The sequence below is a fragment of the Hemibagrus wyckioides genome, linkage group LG08 (genome assembly GCF_019097595.1).
Source record: "Hemibagrus wyckioides isolate EC202008001 linkage group LG08, SWU_Hwy_1.0, whole genome shotgun sequence".
In the NCBI taxonomy this organism is placed as follows: domain Eukaryota; kingdom Metazoa; phylum Chordata; class Actinopteri; order Siluriformes; family Bagridae; genus Hemibagrus; species Hemibagrus wyckioides.
The window spans coordinates 26,817,708-26,838,545 of NC_080717.1; the positions used below are offsets into that span (position 1 = coordinate 26,817,708).

General features: G+C 41.9%; 3 protein-coding genes across 6 annotated transcripts in view; 1 reads left to right on the top strand and 2 right to left on the bottom strand.

Moving 5' to 3' along the window:
* Positions 1-15,023, top strand: part of si:ch211-266k8.4 (carabin) — a 71,866-nt gene extending 56,843 nt beyond the window's left edge. Inside the window, exons 16-17 of the mRNA XM_058396768.1 lie at positions 13,858-14,061; positions 14,340-15,023. Coding sequence (XP_058252751.1) covers positions 13,858-14,014 — 157 coding nt within the window. The 3' untranslated portion in view covers positions 14,015-14,061; positions 14,340-15,023. The remainder of the gene's footprint in view (positions 1-13,857; positions 14,062-14,339) is intronic.
* On the bottom strand, positions 5,989-8,866 carry rassf10a (Ras association domain family member 10a). The gene has a single exon (XM_058396783.1). It carries the CDS (start codon positions 8,533-8,535, stop codon positions 7,231-7,233), a length of 1,305 nt encoding a protein of 434 aa, XP_058252766.1. The 5' UTR covers positions 8,536-8,866; the 3' UTR covers positions 5,989-7,230.
* A 1,436-nt stretch (positions 15,024-16,459) lies between the features above and the next one.
* tead1a (TEA domain family member 1a) overlaps positions 16,460-20,838 on the bottom strand; it is a 52,859-nt gene continuing 48,480 nt past the window's right edge. For all 4 annotated transcript variants that reach the window (XM_058396784.1, XM_058396785.1, XM_058396786.1 and 1 more), the window contains 3 exons: positions 18,424-18,564; positions 17,153-17,305; positions 16,460-17,007 (listed from right to left, as the gene is read on the bottom strand). In XM_058396784.1, the coding sequence (XP_058252767.1) occupies positions 16,894-17,007; positions 17,153-17,305; positions 18,424-18,564 (408 nt within the window). In that variant the 3' untranslated portion in view covers positions 16,460-16,893. The remainder of the gene's footprint in view (positions 17,008-17,152; positions 17,306-18,423; positions 18,565-20,838) is intronic.

The window sequence follows — 20,838 nt, forward strand, 5'->3', positions numbered from 1 at the left end:
CACTAAGAAAATCCAAGAAGATCCTCTTTAGGCCACATTTAGCTTTGTAGCTTCGAACCTGAATAATTGTGTGTGTGTGTGAGAGAGAGAGAGAAAGAGAGACTGAAGGTCTGATATTTACTCAAATAATCCCAGCCCATTGTTTCAAAATCTCTCAGGAGAGAATTTTACTTTCACAGGAATGTGACTGGGATTAGTCGTGTTATGAACGGCGGGATTAGAGTTTGAGGAAGTGTGAGAGAGAGCGATTAGCTAAAACACACAGGCTGGTAAAGTGAATGAGCCGCCAGAACAGGGCGTCTCACTACGCTCACCCACACACACCAACACACACACACACACACACACACACAAAACTGTGCGGTTTCATTTGGACAGTTTATCTAACACACCTTGCTCTAAGCGTACACATGCACTGCTAATTGCTTGGATGACAACACAGTGTTTGTATGCAGCATCGTAAAAAGGTTAGAAATCGACATTGAAAAATGGTTTGATCCACAAGCACAGCACAAAAGTGTTACCTGGCTGAGGAAACCTGTTAGCGTCAGAACCCGAGTTGTTTTGTAATCGCTCTTGAATAATGCGCCTTCACTCCACCATCATCATCATCATCTCAGTCTTCATTCAGTGAGCTCACAGTGCAGCCAGATAACTCTCCCTTCACCATAAAATCATTTTGTGCTCTCAAAAAAATTACACCTAATATACAGAATAAACACTGCTGGCTCTTTGTCGATGAGGACTCATTTCTAATTTGTTGAGGGAAATGAAGCTGGATGTAAAATAAGCTGTGTTGCCTCTCGACAGGTCTGTAAATGCAACATCTATCTTTACATAACAAATCGAGTAGAAAATGAAGTTAAAGGTTTGTTACACGCCGTTTAACCCCCAGGTTATCATCATTCTAAACCCTGATTTACAGGTTAAAGTTTGAAAAACCTTTGACGTAAGCATTACTGACCTGTTAGTTCCTCAAGAGCTCTTGATTGCTGTTGTAGAAAGGACATTACATTATTTCCTGTCCAGTGTCACCAGATGAGGATGAGGTTCTCTTCTGAGCCTGGCTCCTCTCAAGGTTTCTTCCTCATATCATCTCAGGGAGCTTTTCCTCACCACCCTCACCTCAGGCTTCTCATTAGGGATAAATCTTAGCCTAACTTTAAACTTTATCATGTTTATTCTATGTCTCTGTTGTTCTGTAAAGCTGCTTTGAGACTATGTACATTGTTAAAAGCGCTATACAAACAAACTGAATTGAAATTGAATAACAAGCCAAAGAGTCCAGCTCATCGATCCCCATAATGGAGTTTGTGTTCAGGGGGAACATGCAGTAAATGTGGTGCTCTTTATAATCTGTGGCTTGAAACAAAGAAGGTCGGATGATATCGTTTACCATCTTCAATCACAGCAGGTTCATTACACTCACAGAATCTTCTGGTGGTTAGGATCAAAGCTGCGTCACTCGGAAAGCCCGTAAAGTGGCTAGACGATGCTGCGTAACGAAACGGCAGATAATGCGTTCATTTCAGAGGAGACGGCTGAGTCAGAGTCGCTGCTTCAGCAGAGGAAGTGATGCGTGTACAGTAGGAGCAGTGTCTCACATCACATCAAAGCCTTTAGAGGATTAATAGCAGGTTTTAACTCGAAAAATGTGATTAAATAAAACTCCTTTGCGACGGACGATGAGGATATGAAGTGTGAAAATGATATTAAAGCCAGTGTTTCATAGGGCCTTTGACTCGGTTAACTAACATGACACAGATTTGGATTATATAAAGTTAGCGATGCTAGCGAGCTAGTTAACATTGCAAGCTAGCATGGTTGTTGAAGTGAAAATGCAACAATTACTTTATATTGTCAATATACTCAGGATACGGAGCAAAACAAACAACTTTTAAATAAAGCATAATCTTTAAAAATAAAAAAATAAATAATGTAAAAAAGCATAAATTCCACTCAATTTTCTTTTTCTTTTAAACGCAATCTATTCCATCTTTTATGAGATCAGATCAAAATAATTCATTTTTTCACTGATATTTGATCCCCCCCTTTTTTTCTTTTATCATTTCCTTACAGCTAAATATTCCGTCATCTATGCTTTTTATTTATATTAACATGGGACTGAATGTGCATAAGCGTCATTTATAGCTTTATATATATATATATACACACTATATTGCCAAAAGTATTCGCTCACCTGCCTTGACTCGCATATGAACTTAAGTGACATCCCATTCGTAATCCATAGGGTTCAATATGACGTCGGTCCAACCTTTGCAGCTATAACAGCTTCAACTCTTCTGGGAAGGCTGTACACAAGGTTTAGGAGTGTGTTTATGGGAATTTTTGACCATTCTTCCAGAAGCGCATTTGTGAGGTCACACACTGATGTTGGACGAGAAGGCCTGGCTCTCAGTCTCCGCTCTAATTCATCCCAAAGGTGTTCTATCGGGTTGAGGTCAGGACTCTGTGCAGGCCAGTCAAGTTCATCCACACCAGACTCGGTCATCCATGTCTTTATGGACCTTGCTTTGTGCACTGGTGCACAGTCATGTTGGAAGAGGAAGGGGCCAGCTCCAAACTGTTCCCACAAAGTTGGGAGCATGGAATTGTCCAAAATGTCTTGGTATGCTGAAGCATTCAGAGTTCCTTTCACTGGAACTAAGGGGCCAAGCCCAGCTCCTGAAAAACAACCCCACACCATAATCCCCCCTCCACCAAACTTTACACTTGGCACAATACAGTCAGACAAGTACCGTTCTCCTGGCAACCGCCAAACCCAGACTCGTCCATCAGATTGCCAGATGGAGAAGCGCCATTCATCACTCCAGAGAACGCGTCTCCACTGCTCTAGAGTCCAGAGGCGGCGTGCTTTACACCACTGCATCCGACGCTTTGCATTGCACTTGGTGATGTATGGCTTGGATGCAGCTGCTCGGCCATGGAAACCCATTCCATGAAGCTCTCTGCGCACTGTTCTTGAGCTAATCTGAAGGCCACATGAAGTTTGGAGGTCTGTAGCGATTGACTCTGCAGAAAGTTGGCGACCTCTTTGCACTATGCGCCTCAGCATCCGCTGACCCCGCTCTGTCAGTTTACGTGGCCTACCACTTCGTGGCTGAGTTGCTGTCGTTCCCAAACACTTCCACGTTCTTATAATACAGCTGACAGTTGACTGTGGAATATTTAGGAGCGAGGAAATTTCACGACTGGATTTGTTGCACAGGTGGCATCCTATCACAGTTCCACGCTGGAATTCACTGAGCTCCTGAGAGCGACCCATTCTTTCACAAATGTTTGTAAAAACAGTCTGCATACCTAGGTGCTTGATTTTATACACCTGTGGCCATGGAAGTGATTGGAACACCTGATTCTGATTATTTGGATGGGTGAGCGAATACTTTTGGCAATATAGTGTATATACACACACACACACACACACACACACACACACACACACACGTGCTCAATTTATTAGGAACACCTGCACATTCAGGCAGTTATCCAATCAGCCAATCAGATGGCATGAGCAATCAATCAGATCAAGAGCTTGGGTTAATGTTCACATCATACATCAGAATGAAGAAAAAGTCTGATCTCTGTGGCTTTAACCTCCAGGCTTTGGTTATCTGATAAGCTGGTTTTTTAAGAGTTTTTTTTAGGAACTGATGATCTCTTGAGATTTTCACACACAAGTTTTTTCATAGAAATGGTGAGGGACTCTTTCTGTCCTTCTGTGGGTGTAGAACATCTTGCTGATGAGAGAGAGATGTAGAGAGATCTGAACAGCCAGCACAGATACAGTAATCCCTTTTTACACCCGCGCAGAGCAGAAAAGCATCACAGAATATGACCACAGCACTGAAAACCTTGATGTGGATGATCTATGTTACATGAAGACCACATCAGGTTCCTCTCCTGTCAGCCAAGAACAGGAATCTGACACTACCATGAGCTCAGTGTAGATCATCCACATCAAGGAAGCTCTTGACTGAAACATTGTGCTGCTGCTGCCACGCGATTGCCTGCCTTCACGTGTACAGGTGTTCCTAATAAAGTGGACGGCGGCTTATATGTGTGTGTATATATATATATATATGTGTGTGTGTGTGTGTAAGATGGTGTAATAATGGTTCCGTGACTTGGTGTGAGCTGCCGTGTGACTGTGATGTTGATCTTAATTTGTTTGTCAGGTAGCATGACGAGAAAATAAGAGCGCATTAAAGGGATTAGAGACGTGGTGCAGCGGGACATTCCTGAGTGTCTGTCTTCCAAACCTGCACAAAGGTGTGCTTTCGCCGCTGATTATTCATTACACATCACTTCCCGCCTCACTGCTTTGTAGGTATGAGCGCAAACAAGCGTGTCTGAGGATCGGTACACAAAACAACACGCACACACAAAAGAAAGAAAACAGATCCAGACTGGATTTCTCTCTGAACCTCATTTTTATTTCCACAACATGGCAAAAGTGACAGACGCCCTGGTGAAAACTCCGCACTCGTTTATTTTTTTCTACAATAAATAATTCAGTGACTCAGAGATGACACCTTCCTCTGTCTTTCTTTATAGACTATATACAGAGTTACACATCAGCCTGTTAGCAGTAAAGTCTAAGAACGCTGGATGTGATCTTACGCTCGTTAGTTAATTAGTAACCGGGTTAGTGACTGTGTCTTCTTGAGAGACGAGTTAGATTAGCGGTTTAACAGGACATGCATACGGTGATTTCTCGCGTGTGATGACAACACATTCGCTGTTTAAACTCCCTGTTGGATGTCATGTGCACTACAAAGGGTCTAGGAACCATCTGCTTCCCTGCAGGAACCTTTCACAAGCATTTTTCAGCAACTCGTTAGCTTTATCAGAGGAACCGCTTACACTGTTCCAGCAGCTTTGTTCTGCTAGATTAGTCAGATGCACAGATTACAGAATGACCGGCTGTTTCTTTCTCTCTTTTTTTCTTCCAGTCCTGTGTGAAAAATCATATCATTTATAGCAAGATTTAAAACTTATGTGAACGTTAATGTCTCAACCGACTGATAACAAACAGCTTCGATCAAAACATTCGCTTGCTTTTTCACGGATCCTACGGACAAAACAGGAACTCATCCAGGAACCTTTTACTCCTCATCACAGGAACCAGGTCCTGTTTTTTTAGTTCCAGGAACCTTTTACTCCTCAAAAACAGTAACCAGGTCCTATTTATTAGCTCCAGGAACCTTTTACTCCTCATCACAGGAACCAAGTCCTATTTTTTTGTTCCTGGAACCTTTTCTGTACTATACATCACAGTCTGGCTTCAGAGCAGATTTACAGCACTCTCTTACCTGCGTTTACTTTATTAAGCCTGTAAGCTATTATTTAAACTTAACTTTTATATCAGATGTGGTTCGGTGTAAATGAGAAAGATCTCGTTTTATATTAAAAGCTATGGAAATATGAACGTCTGATTTATGCACCAAAGCAAAGCGATATCTGCTGAACGCCTCAGCGTTTCTGTTCACTTGACATTTTACTTAAAATCTACAGAATAAATAACTGTTGTTGTTGTTGTTTTTAACCAGTATTATATTTCAGTCCTATGTAGCTATAAGTGATCAGACATTAGAGGTGGTCTGATAAACAGTAGAACTGATTTAAAAAGCTACCTGAAAGTTGATTAACCAATCAAACGATCTGAACCAAGTGATAACGATTCATACGTCTGCTCACTTTCTCTCAGTTCCTACAGCGTGATAAAACAACAGAACAGGAACTCATGTCTCTTATCACCCTGTGTAATGCACCTATTTAGGGAGTAGGGAGTAGGGAATCAGCCATAGCTACATTTTTTCCTGAGCAACTGTTCAGTACTGATGAGCATCGTTCAGAATCGGTTCTTTCAAACAAATCTATTTAAGTGACTCCACATTTTTTCATTTATTTTCCCCTAAACTTTTATTATACATGATACATCCTGCTAGTTAGTAATCTGCTGCATAGTGGGTCATTTATACACATTTTTTTTAGCTAGAGCCTCCGTAGACACTGATTTTCAGCCTCTAGATTTGAAAGTTCACTGTTTTGTCGCTGTATAATAAAGAGTGATGTTTGTGTCATGTTATGCAGTCTGTAAGTTGTGAGAACATATTTTTACAATTTAGCAATCCGGTTTAAACCCTTACTTTACATTCCTCGCAGTTTACCTGCAGACATTTCCTGCCTCTTTCCTGTGCTTTATAGTCATCACTAATAATAGGCTCATCTGCACCATTATTATTATTATTATCAGTTTTTCTCAGACTCCTCCTACTCTGATGACCATCGACAAAATCATGTATGTTTTCACTTTTTTTTTCTTTTTTTTTTTTGTTTCTTTGACTCTAGTTCATCGATCACGTCTCAGGATTTAAGTAGTTTAGATCCTTTGTTTGTGTGCCTTGTAATTTTCTAATCTTGTTATGTTGATGAAAATCACAACCTGCCATCAATCATCATAATTATCATATAGTTGACCTGTAAATAAAGTCAGCTGGAATTTAATAGGAATTTTAGTAAAAGTGGGTTGTTTCTGTGTAACAAACTTTCTGGCTTCAGTAAAGAGGAAAACTAGCGTTATACATATTGAAATAATGACCCTAATTTGATAAAGTGGATTTTTTAAAAATATGTTTAAACAGGTTCCTGACTGTAAAATGTTTGCCTGTTGTGTGCTATAACATCATCTGAACTAACTCGAAGCTGAATATAGTTAAGCAACTTTGCTGTTTTGCATAGCCGCATACAACTGCAGGTGAGTATCATATTTCACAATAATCTAAATGAACCTAAGCCCTCAGGACAGAAGCAGATATATTTCCATGATATCAGTCTTGGGAATTCTGTTACTTAAAAGCAACACCTACGTTTCTGGCACACAGGACAGGGAGATTTCCTCACCTTCTAAATACCTGGATTAATTTAAATACTTTGTGTCTGTGAACGGATTAAACTGATTCACTTCAAAAGAGTTCTTAAAAAGAACCGACTCCTTGATGAATCACTCCTACCCATCAGTACTGTTCAGATTATTTCTCTCTCATTTTCTCTCTCATTTTCTCTCTCTCTCTCTCTCTCTCTCTCTCTCTCTCTCTCTCTCTCTCTCTCACACACACACACACACACACAGGAATTTGAAACCTTCCTGCCCTTAATTTCACTGGGCCTCCTGCCCCGGACTGTTGTCCTTCTCCAGAGTGTCAGTGCTCACACCAGTGACTCACACACTGCTGCGTTATCTGAGTCCTGACTGTGCATTGAGCTCAGTCCAGTATCCGAGTCATCATCGTTGCCACTCGGGTTAGTTTTTGACAGTCCTCGCACCCGCTCCACCCAGCAGTCACTGTGGTCCACAGAAGATGGTGGTGGAGGTGGAGGCTGGACATCATCTGTAAACACAGTGTCTCCTTCACCTGCGTCTTCATCGCAGTCGCCACACGTGTTCAGTTTCTCCATTAAATCTCTTAGTTCGTGCTCTTTCGCCGACCACACCTCGAGGCTCGTGTCCAGCTCGCTCTGCACAGCCTCTAGGTCGGTGTTGATACGCAGTCCGATGTACGAGCTCGTATCCAGCTGCGTCTTGATCCTCTCCTCTTCTAAACGCACGTCTTTTTCGGACGCCGGAGTCTCCGTTTGCGCGATCTCCTCCGTCTCCTCTGCGTCTCCTTCAAGCCGCCGGGTCATCCATCTCCGGTCGAGCTCCTCTTGGATTTCTGCGGTGAGTCTCTCCACCAGTGCGTGGTGCTCTTCGAGCTGCTCCTGGAGTCGGAGAACTTGGTCGCAGTTGGTCTCCATAACGTCTGCGTCGAGCTCCGCGCTCGCGTTCGCGCTGTCCCCCGTGTCCACCAGGTAGGTGTCCTGCACGTAATTGATCCCGTGGCGCCTCATTCGGTCTGCGTGCACCCTGGCTTCGTGCCTCTCGATCTCGCCGTCCAGCTCGCGGATGCGCTGCGTCTGCTGCCGGATGGTGTGGTCCTGTGAGAGGACGAGGTGCACCAGCGTCTCCATCTTCCCCGCGTACTCCTCCACACACGTCTCCTCTTTCTTCTTGTTGATCTTCTCTAACTTACGGAACGCTTTTCGGACCACGCGGCGCCGTTTCTCCTGTGAGATCTCCGTCTCGTCCGTCTCCTCCGGCGTCGCGGGGTCGCATGTATCCGCGCAGCGGCTCTCATTACTGGGAACAACACGAGCCTCCGCGCTGCGCGGGCCGCTGCCCGGTAACGACGCGTCGCTTCTGACCAGCACGAAGCGCACGTTGGGTTGCTCGCGACCCCACGCCGTCCACAGGCGCAGGATTTTTGTCCGGTTGGGCAGCACGCGCTCGTATCCGCGCCATTTCTCCACGATGCAGTAGGACTGCGCGGAGCCCGCGAGCGCCGGAGAGCTCCGGTCATCCAGCAGCACGCGCACAAGATCCGCGCAGCTTGTCCGCCTCGTCACCCCCGACACCAGCTTCTCTTCCCGGCACACCCACACCGAGATCTTACACTCCTCCACCTCCATCCCCATTCACCACACTCAACTTTCGCTGCCACCTCCAGCTCCGAAACGAGCGCGACTCATCCTTATATTTTTTTTTTTAAAAAAACTTAAAACGAGTCCTTATCGAGACCCAGTCCGTCCATCCGGATGAACAGAAAATCGAATCCCAAAAATATTCCAAAATGTGTTAAATGTGCGTATATTTCCGCTGCGTAGCGCGTCCCAGTCGCCTGCATGCCATCCTGCGACTCCACTAAACTGGAGCTCTGCCTTAAACGGAGCCAAACATACACACACGCGCGCGCGTGCACACACAGTCAAGTCACATGATATAACACCTCACAACTCAACCCAAGCTCAATAACAACATCCTGCCTGTTAGTGCACAGCGCCGGGAAACACGTCAACATTCATCATCCTGTCACTCTCACTATTATCCAAGTGGGGGTGACGTCACAGTGTGTTTTACTGTACAGGCTGCTGTCCGTGACGTACATTCAGGGCTTCCCTCGGTTATATTATTGCTTTATATTACTGTTGTTATAGTTTACATTGATCTTTAATGTTTATATTAAATAGAAGACGTTTTCCTTTTTTAAAATAATATTTCTCCTCCACCTTCTCTTCCTCCTTCTCCTACTACTACTATAAGTAATGAGTAATATAAGGAAATACTACACAAAGTAAATTTTTAGTGTTTATAACATATTAATAAGATAATGTATTTCTGTTATACCTGTGAAAATGTTAGTAATAAAAAAAACTTGTTTTTTTTATATTTTTCATGTTTTTGTAATATATATATATACATATATAAAAAAAATGTAATTCTTTTTTTTTAATGATCATGAACCAAAATGAAACTGGATTTATCCCAATAATACTTTGTTTTCCAGTATTGATTTTTGTTTATTTCTTTGTTTTAATATATACATAATAATATTACATCAACAGCTATTCCTCTAAAGGCCCAAATCTCATGGATTTATCTGAAGATTTATGTTTAGTTTTGCATTGTTTAAAATTTTCACCAGAAAAACCAAATAAAAAAAGGAAAGGGGAGGAGAGGAGAAAGGGGAGGAGAGGGGAGGGGAGAGGAGAGAGGACTTATTTGATGTTTGTCAGATTTCTGTCGGATCTGATTCAGTTGGCAGAGGATTTTTTAGACCACAGCGTCATCTTGTGATGAAAAACATGTACTGTATTTATGTGCGATAGATCGGAGGGTGTGTGTGCGTGTGTGTGTGAGAGAGAGAGCGAGAGAGAGAGAGACGGAGAGAGAGAGAGATATGAAGTTGATTATGATGGGAGTGTACTGGACTCGTTCAGTGCTGAATGTTTTATTGTCTCTCTTTTTCCTTAAAGAGAAAAAAATATCAGAAATGGAATTCTTAAAAGTTTAAGTTTAGCTTTTCTATCATATCACCATGCTTCCAGAAGTTTCCCTGACACGTGATAAGTATTTCAACATTTTGAACATTACTGTTCATCGCTGTGTGTGTGTGTGTGTGTGTGTGTGTGTGTGTGTGTGTGTGTGATAGAGAGAGAGAGAGAGAGAGAGAGAGAGAGAGAGAGAACACTTTCGAAACAAACAAAAATTCAAAATATTCTTTATTCAAGAGAAAATGTTAGAGTGAAAAAACTTGCTAAACGCAATACCACACACACACACCGAGACACCATCCCTCCATCTGAGGAAAACAACTCCATCATCATCACCTGTACACAAACAATTACACCTTTATTTTCACCCAAATGTCCCGTGTTTAAAACCTGTTTAACCTGGGGATGTTGGAATGTTGGAATGTTTGTCCGAGGAAGCTGTTGACCGGAACTCAGTAGCAGCACCGAGACCCGAGACGCTGCTGCTGATGCTGGAGTTGAGTCTCAGAGTCACGGAGGATGGATGGATGGGTGGATGGACGAGAAGTGCAAGGAGAAATGAAACTCCTCCGGTTTATCGTGAAGCGGGAAATATACATCAGGGGTGTGTGTGTGTGTGTGTGTGTGTGCGCGCGCGCGTGCGCTTGCTTCAGTAATGATCTGATGTCACTTCCTTAGTGAACAGAAGGTCGGGCAAAGATACTGCCTCAGTGGTTATAACTCTGAAAGGATAACATTCATAAGCGCTCAGAGAAATCACGTGTGTCTGAAACATTTAAGTTTGTGCTGTTCCTTTTTAATCCGGATTTATGCTGCAGGACGCGCAGAGGCGCCTAAAATACCGGCTGATTTAGTGCCATCGCGTCTAAACGATAACCTCATAGTAGTGACGTCAGGAAGATCTGGTCAAAACCGGTGTGTTACTGATGCTACGCTGAAAGATCTTTTGAAATCAACCAATAGGAGGAGGGCGGAGGAAGAGGAGGAGGACGGCTTTATAAAGCGACTTTACTGTATTTTCTGGATTGTACACCACTTTTATTTTAAGGAGATTAAGGATTTCTGAGAAGCAGTGATGTTACTCCTGAAAAGAAATGATGGATTTCTGTAATTGTCGCTCAATGGAAAACTCTAATCTCTGTACAGCTCTATATACAGTAATGTTTGGGTTCTAAAAATCCACAGGCCCTGCTTTAAAATACTGATTTATTTTATGAACATAATCAAACTATTCGATTTTCTATTAAAACTGTCAATTAGGACTGCTGATAGATTAATAACTATGAGAATAAAAAGAGATGATGGTCTGGTTTGTACCAGTGGCGGACCTTCAGGGTCAGCAAGGCCTTCTCTGCTGGCCCAAACAGCAATGATCTGAATCACTGACTTGCATGTTAATATATTTTTCCATGAATGTGTATTAAATTATTCCCAATAGTCTATTCTCTACATTTCATAGCTTTTCTCTCGGTTGCGCTGCTTCCAGTAGTGTATATTTATGATAAGAGTATTTATCCAATCATATTTCAGCCAGTGGCTGACATCATGTGTTGCCTTCAGGTCTTAAGGCCTTCAGAATCAATAGTGCAGGCGCCCGGAGCTTAAAATAAGTGGCAATGAAACTGTTCCATTAACCAATCAGATTTCGAGTTGGCGTCACGGGGGCCATCTAGCAGGCATATGATTACGTCAGCAATTTCCCGTCTTTTGATTGGATAATTGGAGTAGTCAGAGGTAGGGAACCGCACAAACTAAATAAAATATATATATTTTACCTCACAATGGCTGACAGAGGAGAAGAAATCGATTTGGTCGCGGACATCCTTACAAATACATTTTTAAGACAGAGTTTGCCTTCATTCCAGATCCCCGGGGTGGACTGTGGGTTGTTGTTTTTTTTTTTGCTGCAGTGAAAGGAAACTTGTGAAACTGAATTGTGTTTTTTTGCTATATGTAATGTAATGTTATTCATGTTCACTATAAGAGCCTGTGACACAGCACACTGTTATACAGTGTTTCTATATTCACTGTGTCTCATTTCGGATGCTGAGTCCTCCGGAGATTGCAGTTTGCTGCATACGGCATCAAGAATGTCTTTTTTGAGAAAAGTAACCTTAATAAAATGGACTATTCCTTGTGAGGTGTGAAATACTGTAGACTAATTTCTTTTTTACTTTGTTATTTAACGGTTGAGTAGTATCTATTGCCGTGGCGTCATAATGATGCTATAGAGGTGGATTAATTCAGGAAGGACACCAGTGAAGGCCTAGGTGTGAAATGCACGGTCCACCACTGGATTCTACTTTCTATGTTTCACAGACCCATCTTCACTGTTTTATCTGTAGTCATGTACTGTTGTGGCAAAAGGCAGAATATACCTGATTTCTAGAATTTCATAAACATTTCACGAATAAATAACAACAAACCCTTAAAGCTATGAGACAGAATTGAGTTTAGAAATCAAATTGGTTTTTAGAGGAAAACATAGCACAACTACACAGATCAAATCAGCTTGAACTGTTAAACATTTTGTTCTGCTGCTTGCTTGGCATTGTTGCTTCATACTGAGGAAGAGATCAGTGAATATTAAGCTCCTTGCAGATAATATCTCTTTAAATCTAATAGAGAAAGCTGGATGGATGGATGGATGTGATGTGATGTGATGCTTCAGGACACTAGAGGTGCTTCTTATGCCTTATTTGTAAGATTTGTGGCTGTGAAACTCTTACAAAACTCTAATTAAAAGTTGAACTGTGTTTAGTTTGTTTATTTGTAGACGTAATTTGAACGCAGCTTTACCTCCAGTGGCCTCGAGAACTAGCACAAATATCACAAAATAAACTTTCAACACTCCTCATTTTCTCTGCTCATACCCAAGCTTTCAATTTCTTGTCAGTTAAATGACGTGGATAAGTTCTTCCTTGTTCAGATACATCATGGTGTAAAAATCATAAAACATTCATTCTAAATCCACCCTGTATTTGTTTTTTGTTTTTTTCCCTGTTAATCTGACAGAATGTAAAGGAGTCAGGTTTTATAATCCAGAAAACACAGTGTGTAAATTTATGACTGTTTTGTAGAGCACAGGATTTCAGGTATGATGATGATGATGATGATTTACGCAAACAGATGTTAGATCATGACAATGACTAAGACACCAGGCTGTCATCAGTTTTATACCTAAAGCTTGGTAATTTGGTGATGGAGAACCTAGAGAAAGTGCAGTTGTGTGTGTGTGTGTGTATGTATGTATGAAGCAGTGAATCCTCTTCAGTCCTGCTGAACATCTGCACTAGACACTTACACAATTATTAATAAAATAATCAGTGATCTTTATTATATACACACCGATCAGGCATAACATTATGACCACCTGCCTAATATTGTGTTGGTCCCCCTTTTGCTGCCAAAACAGCCCTGACCCATCGAGGTATGGACTCCACTAGATCCCTGAAGGTGTGCTGTGGTATCTGGCACCAAGATGTTAGCAGCAGATCCTTTAGATAGATATAGATATGTGGACCCCACATTGCAACTTAAAGGACATAAAGGATACTTTTGATAGATACTGACCACTGCAGACCGGGAACACCCCACAAGAGCTGCAGTTTTGGAGATGCTCTGATCCAGTGGTCTAGCCATCACAATTTGGCCCTTCATCAAACTCGCTCAAATCCTTACGCTTGTCCATTTTTCTTGCTTCTAACATCAACTTTGAGGACAAAATGTTCACTTGCTGCCTAATATATCCCCCCCACTAACAGGTGCCATGATGAGGAAATACTCAGTCTTATTCACTTCACATCTCACTGCTCACAATGTTATAGCTGATCGGTGTATATCACGATGTTGAACACATTACAGGCTGTGCTCTATTTGTGTCTTCGTACACACACTGAATAAAATCATATTTATTTTGGATGATCTAGAAGGAATATACTTTTGCATTTTGTGTTCCGCTCACAGTGTCTACATGTCTACACCAAGTCAATTCCTCACTCCAGGATTCCTGGAGAATCTCCAGTCTCCTGTACATGGTGGGCGTGAAGTGGGCGTGTCTGTGCAGGAAAACACTAATTATTGTGCAGGACGCGGGGTTATAGAGGAAAACAAGACTCAGTAATATGACGTTTTGACCACTAGGGGGCGCCCGTTTCATTCCTGGAGGAGGTAGGAGATGATTTAAACATTAATTCATCATATCCGTAACTTTTAACGTCTCGTGTAATATATTTTGTTTTGCATTCATGTATGGAAGAAATCTTGTTTACTCTGTAGTGGGTGTTTTTTCTTTTTATTGTTTATACCTTATTTAATCGTTTTTGATTTTGACTTCAAACGTGCCATAGAAACGACATTTATTATGATTATTATTATTATCAACTTAAGCTCTTAAACAACACGAGGCTTTTGCGTCATCTCATTGCGACTCTTTTAAATTCCACTAGCACTGCTGGACTGGTCCCTGACCATCTCTCAGGGTCAGAGGTAGGTATACATCTAGTGTCTGTTCCTGCACCGAGGTGGTGGAATGAAATTCCCCTGGATGTCCGAACAACCGAGTCACTGACCGTCTTCAAACGACGGATGAAGTCCTACCTCTTCATGAAGCACTTAAACTAGCTCTTATTTTCCCTGTTTGTTTTATGTATTTAAAGAATTGCTATATTTTTAAGCTGATGGTGTATCCTGTCTGTGACCTATTGACCCAGTGTTAATGTATTCATTGATAGAGACTCCAAAGCACTCTTGTACATCTCTCTGGATAAGAGCATCTGGCAAATGCCAGAAATGTAAATGTTAAAAAGCAGCTAAATAAATAGCTTGTTTTTATATTTACTTCTATTTCCGGGGTTGATTCAAAACTCATTTGTTGACATCGGTCTGATTTGTGACTGTATGAAATATCATCAGATTAAGACTAAAACGAACATTAGGACACGACCTTGTCATGGAGTTCATTTGTTTAATTTCATGTCCTTGTTTCTTTTCCTCTCTTCTCACTGCCTTGCTGTGGACAAAAGGAAAGGATGTGACCAGAGGAAATAAGGTCAGGCCAGGTGGATTTGCTGAACATGACATCCTTACACACTGGACACTTAGTGACCGTGTGATAAAGCTGTACACAGACCACGCATCGTGATGGCACGCTGATTGTCAACCAATCATCAATTAATCAATTAAAACAATCACAGATGTGTACTACTTTGCTTCTAATTGTGCAATTCTCATCATCTTCTTACTGCACTGTCTACTGTATTAGAACTAATTTTCCGTACTGGAACACCTTGGAAGTGTGTTCCTGTAGAAAGTGTCTCGGTGTTCTAGAAGCTTCTCCTCGCTCCTTGTGTGTGTTGTAAGAAATGCTTCTTAAAGATGGAGGTAGGATCAGTTCGAGGGTGAACACACATTCATGTGGATCTCACCAAAGGGATGATGAAGTGTAGTGCAGTGATACTGAAGCGCTGAGAGTCACTGGTCACATGATCAGATGAGCCAATCAGCTCACTCCGTTCAGATGACACTAAAATCCTAAGCCACTTTAACGTCATTGCTGTGTTGAGGAATTTCTTGCTGAATGGATGAGGTCTGGGTGAATGGTGTTAGTTGGGACACTGGGTACGTGGCTAATGAACATATTTGTGGTTGTGCTGATAACAGGTCGGGCGACAGATCAAATTTTTGATGATGATGAGGAGGAGGATGATGATGAGGATGATGACAGACTTGAAGGCAAACATGTAAAATGACTCAAAGGTATAGTCAGTGATTTTCAGCTGAATTGAACTGTATACGTTCCGTATACAGGCACCGTCACCTCATATTCACCTCACACACACACACACACACTCTTACCAACTCTCTCAGACACACTCTTTGCCATACACATACACACACACACTCTTACCAACTCTGTCTCACTCTTTCTATCACACACACACTCTCTCTCACAGGCACTCACACACTCTCTTAGGCACCCTCACCTTGCACTCACTCACTCACTCACTCACTCACTCACTCACTCACTCACTCACTCACTCACTCAAACACACAATGTAAGTGGACATTTCTGCACTAACAGGCAACATGATTGGATGTCACCTTGTGATATACTTCGACATGAGATTTTTTTTTGGAGCATCATCGAGTCCAGAGTTTCTCCACTGGCCAAATATTTTATTAATGAGTGCTGATGGAATTTAACGAATCCTTCCAAATATAAAAAAAAGGTCTAAAATCACTGAGCTCAACCCTACAGTATGTGGCCATCACACCTACGCCGTTTCTCCTGACCGGGCCAAGAAAAGCTGGTGTTTTTTTGGTTTCTTTACTCTTTTATAAAACAGCTTTGCAATTATTAAGGTGAAAATGTGAGCATGTGAATCAGGCCCCAGGTCAAAAACAAGAAAAATAAAGTGATTTATCAGGGTCATGTTCCTGAACAGTTGATTAAAGATGATGTTTTGTGTGATTTAATAAAGAATCCGGTCTCTGTGTAAGCTGAGGTTCAGTCTTAAACTCTAAACAGGACTAGGATTTATTTAAGGGACGAAATGAGACATTACGCTTGTCCTTTTAGAATAAGGAGTACATTTCTTTGTACTAAAAAATACACAATATTCTTCAGTGACATTAAAAAAAAAGGAAATCGGGTATTAAATGAAAAAGTAACAAAACGTACCTCCGCTTCTCCGTCACTCCCTGCACCCGTGCAGATCGAGAAAATACAGAACATTTAAGACAAAAACAGTCAATAGAGGCATCGTCCAGCTGTGACCGAGTGAACCGGAGGGCTTATACGCACAGAGGCACGGCTGCTTCAGAGTTACGAGTTCATCACTGAGTGTCTCTTGGAGCCGCTCGGGACAGCAGCCACACGTTCGGCCTCTGTGGACACAGGAAGTGATGCGCTCTGGCTCTCTCTGACCAGCAGGGCAGCAGCTCAGTGTCTTTAGTGTGTGTGTGTGTGTGTGAGTGAGGGAGGGAGGTTGAAGTGGTGTTTCATTCTTTGATCAGTCTATAGATGTGATGCTGAGCTCCGTGCTCACTGTTGGACACCTCAAACACACATGCGATGCACAGCAGCGTCTCCTGGGTTTCTCTGTTCGACACCACCTGTGACACACACACACACACACACACACACACACACACACACAGTACTGTTTTTAAGATGCTCTCATCACAAATGATCGACCAGCTGGTGTTTATTCCTCTTCTTTACTAGCAACTGTGACAGTAGTGCAGATGTGGAATTTACCAGCAGGATGGTGAAGTTCTCTAACACGCTGTTCATCATGTACTTCTCAGGCAGGTGTTTGAGCTTGTGGATGAAGTTGATCATGTATTCGCACATGGGCGAGCGGTTTATTCTGTACACGAACCGGCCGTTCTCGAAGCGCGCGTACTCCGTCTGCACGGAAAAGACCAGGGAAAAATGAATCGAGAGAGAGAGAGAGAATATTTCTGCAAAATTCCCTGAGGACTGTACATGAACAAACAAACAAACAAATCAATTTTACCAAAACATACATCTTTGTTCTCTGCCACATGCGCTGGGCTGCTGAACAACTCGAGAGTAAATGAATCTGAATCTGGATGATTTCATGCCATGAAGGTTTGACCACCATGGTTCAGGTATAGTTAATTATTTATCCAATTAATTATTGTTTTAATCAACTCTATATCTACATCAGTAATGTGTTAACATATTCATAACACGTACTCACTCCTGAAAAAAAAAACGCTGTCTTATAAGAACAAAAATCTGATTTAATTTTTTCATATCATATTCCCTGAGACTTTAATTCTTTTTATTATAGGGTTTTATTAAAAGTGAATTGATGTGTAATAACAAAATATAACAATTTATAAAGATATCTTCTTTCGTGTATGTAATATCTAAACAATTTTTTTCGATCATTACTAATTAATAATCAAAGCTCCTATTATATAAAATCAGTGTCGGGCCGTGTATTTCACACCTAGGCCTTCACTGGCCTTCACCAAATCGATTTCTCCTCTGTCAGCCAATGTGAGTTAAAATATATATATATTTTATTTAGTTTGTGCGGTTCGCTGCCTCTGACTCCTCCAATTATCCAATCAAAGGACGGGAAATTGCTGACCCAAAAGCCTGCACTATTGATTCTGAAGGCCTTAAGGAAGATTTCTTTCACCCTGGCAACACATGATGTCAGCCACTGGCTGAAATATGATTGGATAAATACTCTTATCATAAATATACACTACTGGAAGCAGCGCAAACAAGAGAAAAGCTATGAAATGTAGAGAATAGACTATTGGGAATAATTAAATACACATTCATGGAAAAATATATTAAATATATTAAAATGCAAGTCAGTGATTCAGATCATTGCTGTTTAGGCCAGCAGAGAAGGCCTTGCTGACCCTGACGGTCCGCCACTGAATAAAATAAATATATTGGTAAACAGGTGAACATGCCTATGGTCTAGTTTTAAAAAGTGTGCGGAATTCGTCCACACAGCCATGTTAATGACCATCTCTCACCTCCACTTTCTCCACCACCTGCTTCCCGAATGAACAGACTTTAGTAGAGCAGGTGATGGTCATGTTATCTGGACTCTCGTACTGACTGCTCACGCCGTAGAACGCACCCGAATCCTCCTGGACGTTACAGTTCAGATCCGCCTGAGGAAATCGAAACACACACACAAAGAGGAGTCAAAAGAAAGGGGGGAAAAGTGTCTGAATGACACCAGATAAACACGTGTCAATGAACTGGTTAACGAATAATTGTTTTAAATTAAATATGTTTGTGTGTATAAAGCTGCATAAATTTACACGCCTGTAAACATGAAGAGCTGACGGAAATTCTGTCCTGTATGTAACTACTGCATGTAACTTTTAATTCTGATCTAATAATAATAATAACAATAAAAATAATAATAATAATAATAATAATAAAAGGGAAAAACAAACAAAAAACTCCTCATCGAGTTCAGCAAGTGATATCAAATCAACATGGCTGCTCAAGGCATCAACAGTGGACGTTGTCGTACTTCTTATCCTTAGATCAGTTATAGTGTATGTATAAGTGAGCAGGGCGCTAACCCAGCCACTGAAGAGTTATCTCACAGTGCCGGACACAAATCGAAAACCTGCACCAAATCGAAACGTGGACCGAATGATCCACTGTGGTGACCCCGAACAGAGAGCAGCCAAAAGAACAACAACAAAGTATACATACAATTATTTATTTTTGCTCAATCTACATACGGACATTCACTTATAAAACCTGTAATCCACCGATTCTAATAAAAGAAGAAGAACATGGAGGCGGAGTTTCGACTTCCCACCTCAGAGTTAAGTCGAATGCAACATTGTGATGTTTCTTCCACTGTGAGGATGTAATGAGTGTGAATCTCCAGAGAGAGGAGCCAGAGATGGAGAGAAAGCAAGGAGGTGGAGAGCACAAAGGAAAAAAGAGAGAGAGCACGTGTGTGTGTGTGTGTGCGCGCGTGTGCACGTGTCAGTCTCCAGGTCCCTGATCTGTAACACCTGTGGCCCAGAAAGGCAGGTGTTTAAACAAAGCATGTTTACGGCCTACAGTGTGACGCCTGCAGCCACACACACACACACACACACACACACACACACACACACACACACACACACACACAGTGCTGAAAAAGTGCACACAACTTCCATCCTGCTCTGATTCTCTCTCACACATCAGATACTAGAAAATAATTCAATAACACTGAGGCAAAAACAATATCCTATACCTTTTGTTATTTTATTACAATAATCTTCTTCTACTTTGGGCTTTTCCCTTCAGGGGTCTCCACAGCGAATCATCTCTCTCCACCTATCCCTGTCTTCTGCATCCTCAACACTTACACCCACTAGCTTCATATCCTCATTTATTCCATCCATATACCTCCTCTTTGGTCTTCCTCTTTGTCTCCTTCCTGGCAGCTCCATGTCCAACATTCTCCTACCAATATACTCACTCTCCCTCCTCTGGACATGTCCAAACCATCTTAATCTGTCCTCCCTAACTTTGTCCCCCAAACATCCAACATGAGCTGTCCCTCTGATGTACTCGTTCCTAATCCTGTCCAACCGTGTCACTCCCAAAGAGAACCTCAACATCTTCAGCTCTGCTACCTCCAGCTCTGACTCCTGTCTCTTCCTCAGTGACACTGTCTCTAGACCATACAGCATGGCCGGTCTCACCACTGTCCTGTACACCTTCCCCTTGATTCTCGCTGAAATTTTTCTATCACTCAGAACTCCTGACACCTTTCTCCACCCACACTCTCCATTACTCTGGTCTGTTGACCCCAAGTACTTAAACTCCTGTACCTTCTTCACCTCTTCACCCCGTAATCTTACTGTTCCACTTCCCTCCCTTTCATTCACACACATGTACTCAGTCTTACTACGACTGACTTTCATTCCAATAATAAAAAAAAAAAAAATACACCGAACAGGCATAACATTATGACCGCTGACAGGTGAAGTGAATAAAACTGATCTCCTCATCATGGCACCTGTTAGTGGGTGGGATATATTAGGCAGCAAGTCAACATTTTGTCCTCAAAGTTGATGTTAGAAGCAGGAAAAATGGACAAGCGTAAGGATTTGAGCGAGTTTGACGAAGGGCCAAATTGTGATGGCTAGACCACTGGATCAGAGCATCTCCAATACTGCAGCTCTTGTGGGGTGTTCCCGGTCTGCAGTGGTCAGTATCTATCAAAAGTATCCTTTATGTCCTGCAAGTTAGAGGACTTAAAGGATCTGCTGCTAACATCTTGGTGCCAGATACCACAGCACACCTTCAGGGATCTAGTGGAGTCCATGCCTCGACGGGTCAGGGCTGTTCAGGGGACCAACACAATATTAGGCAGGTGGTCATAATGTTAAGCCTGATCGGTGTATATAACATACAGAATGAGG

Excerpts from the sequence above, each read along its gene's own strand:
- rassf10a (XM_058396783.1), bottom strand. The coding sequence starts at position 8,535 with ATGGGGATGGAGGTGGAGGAGTGTAAGATCTCGGTGTGGGTGTGCCGG.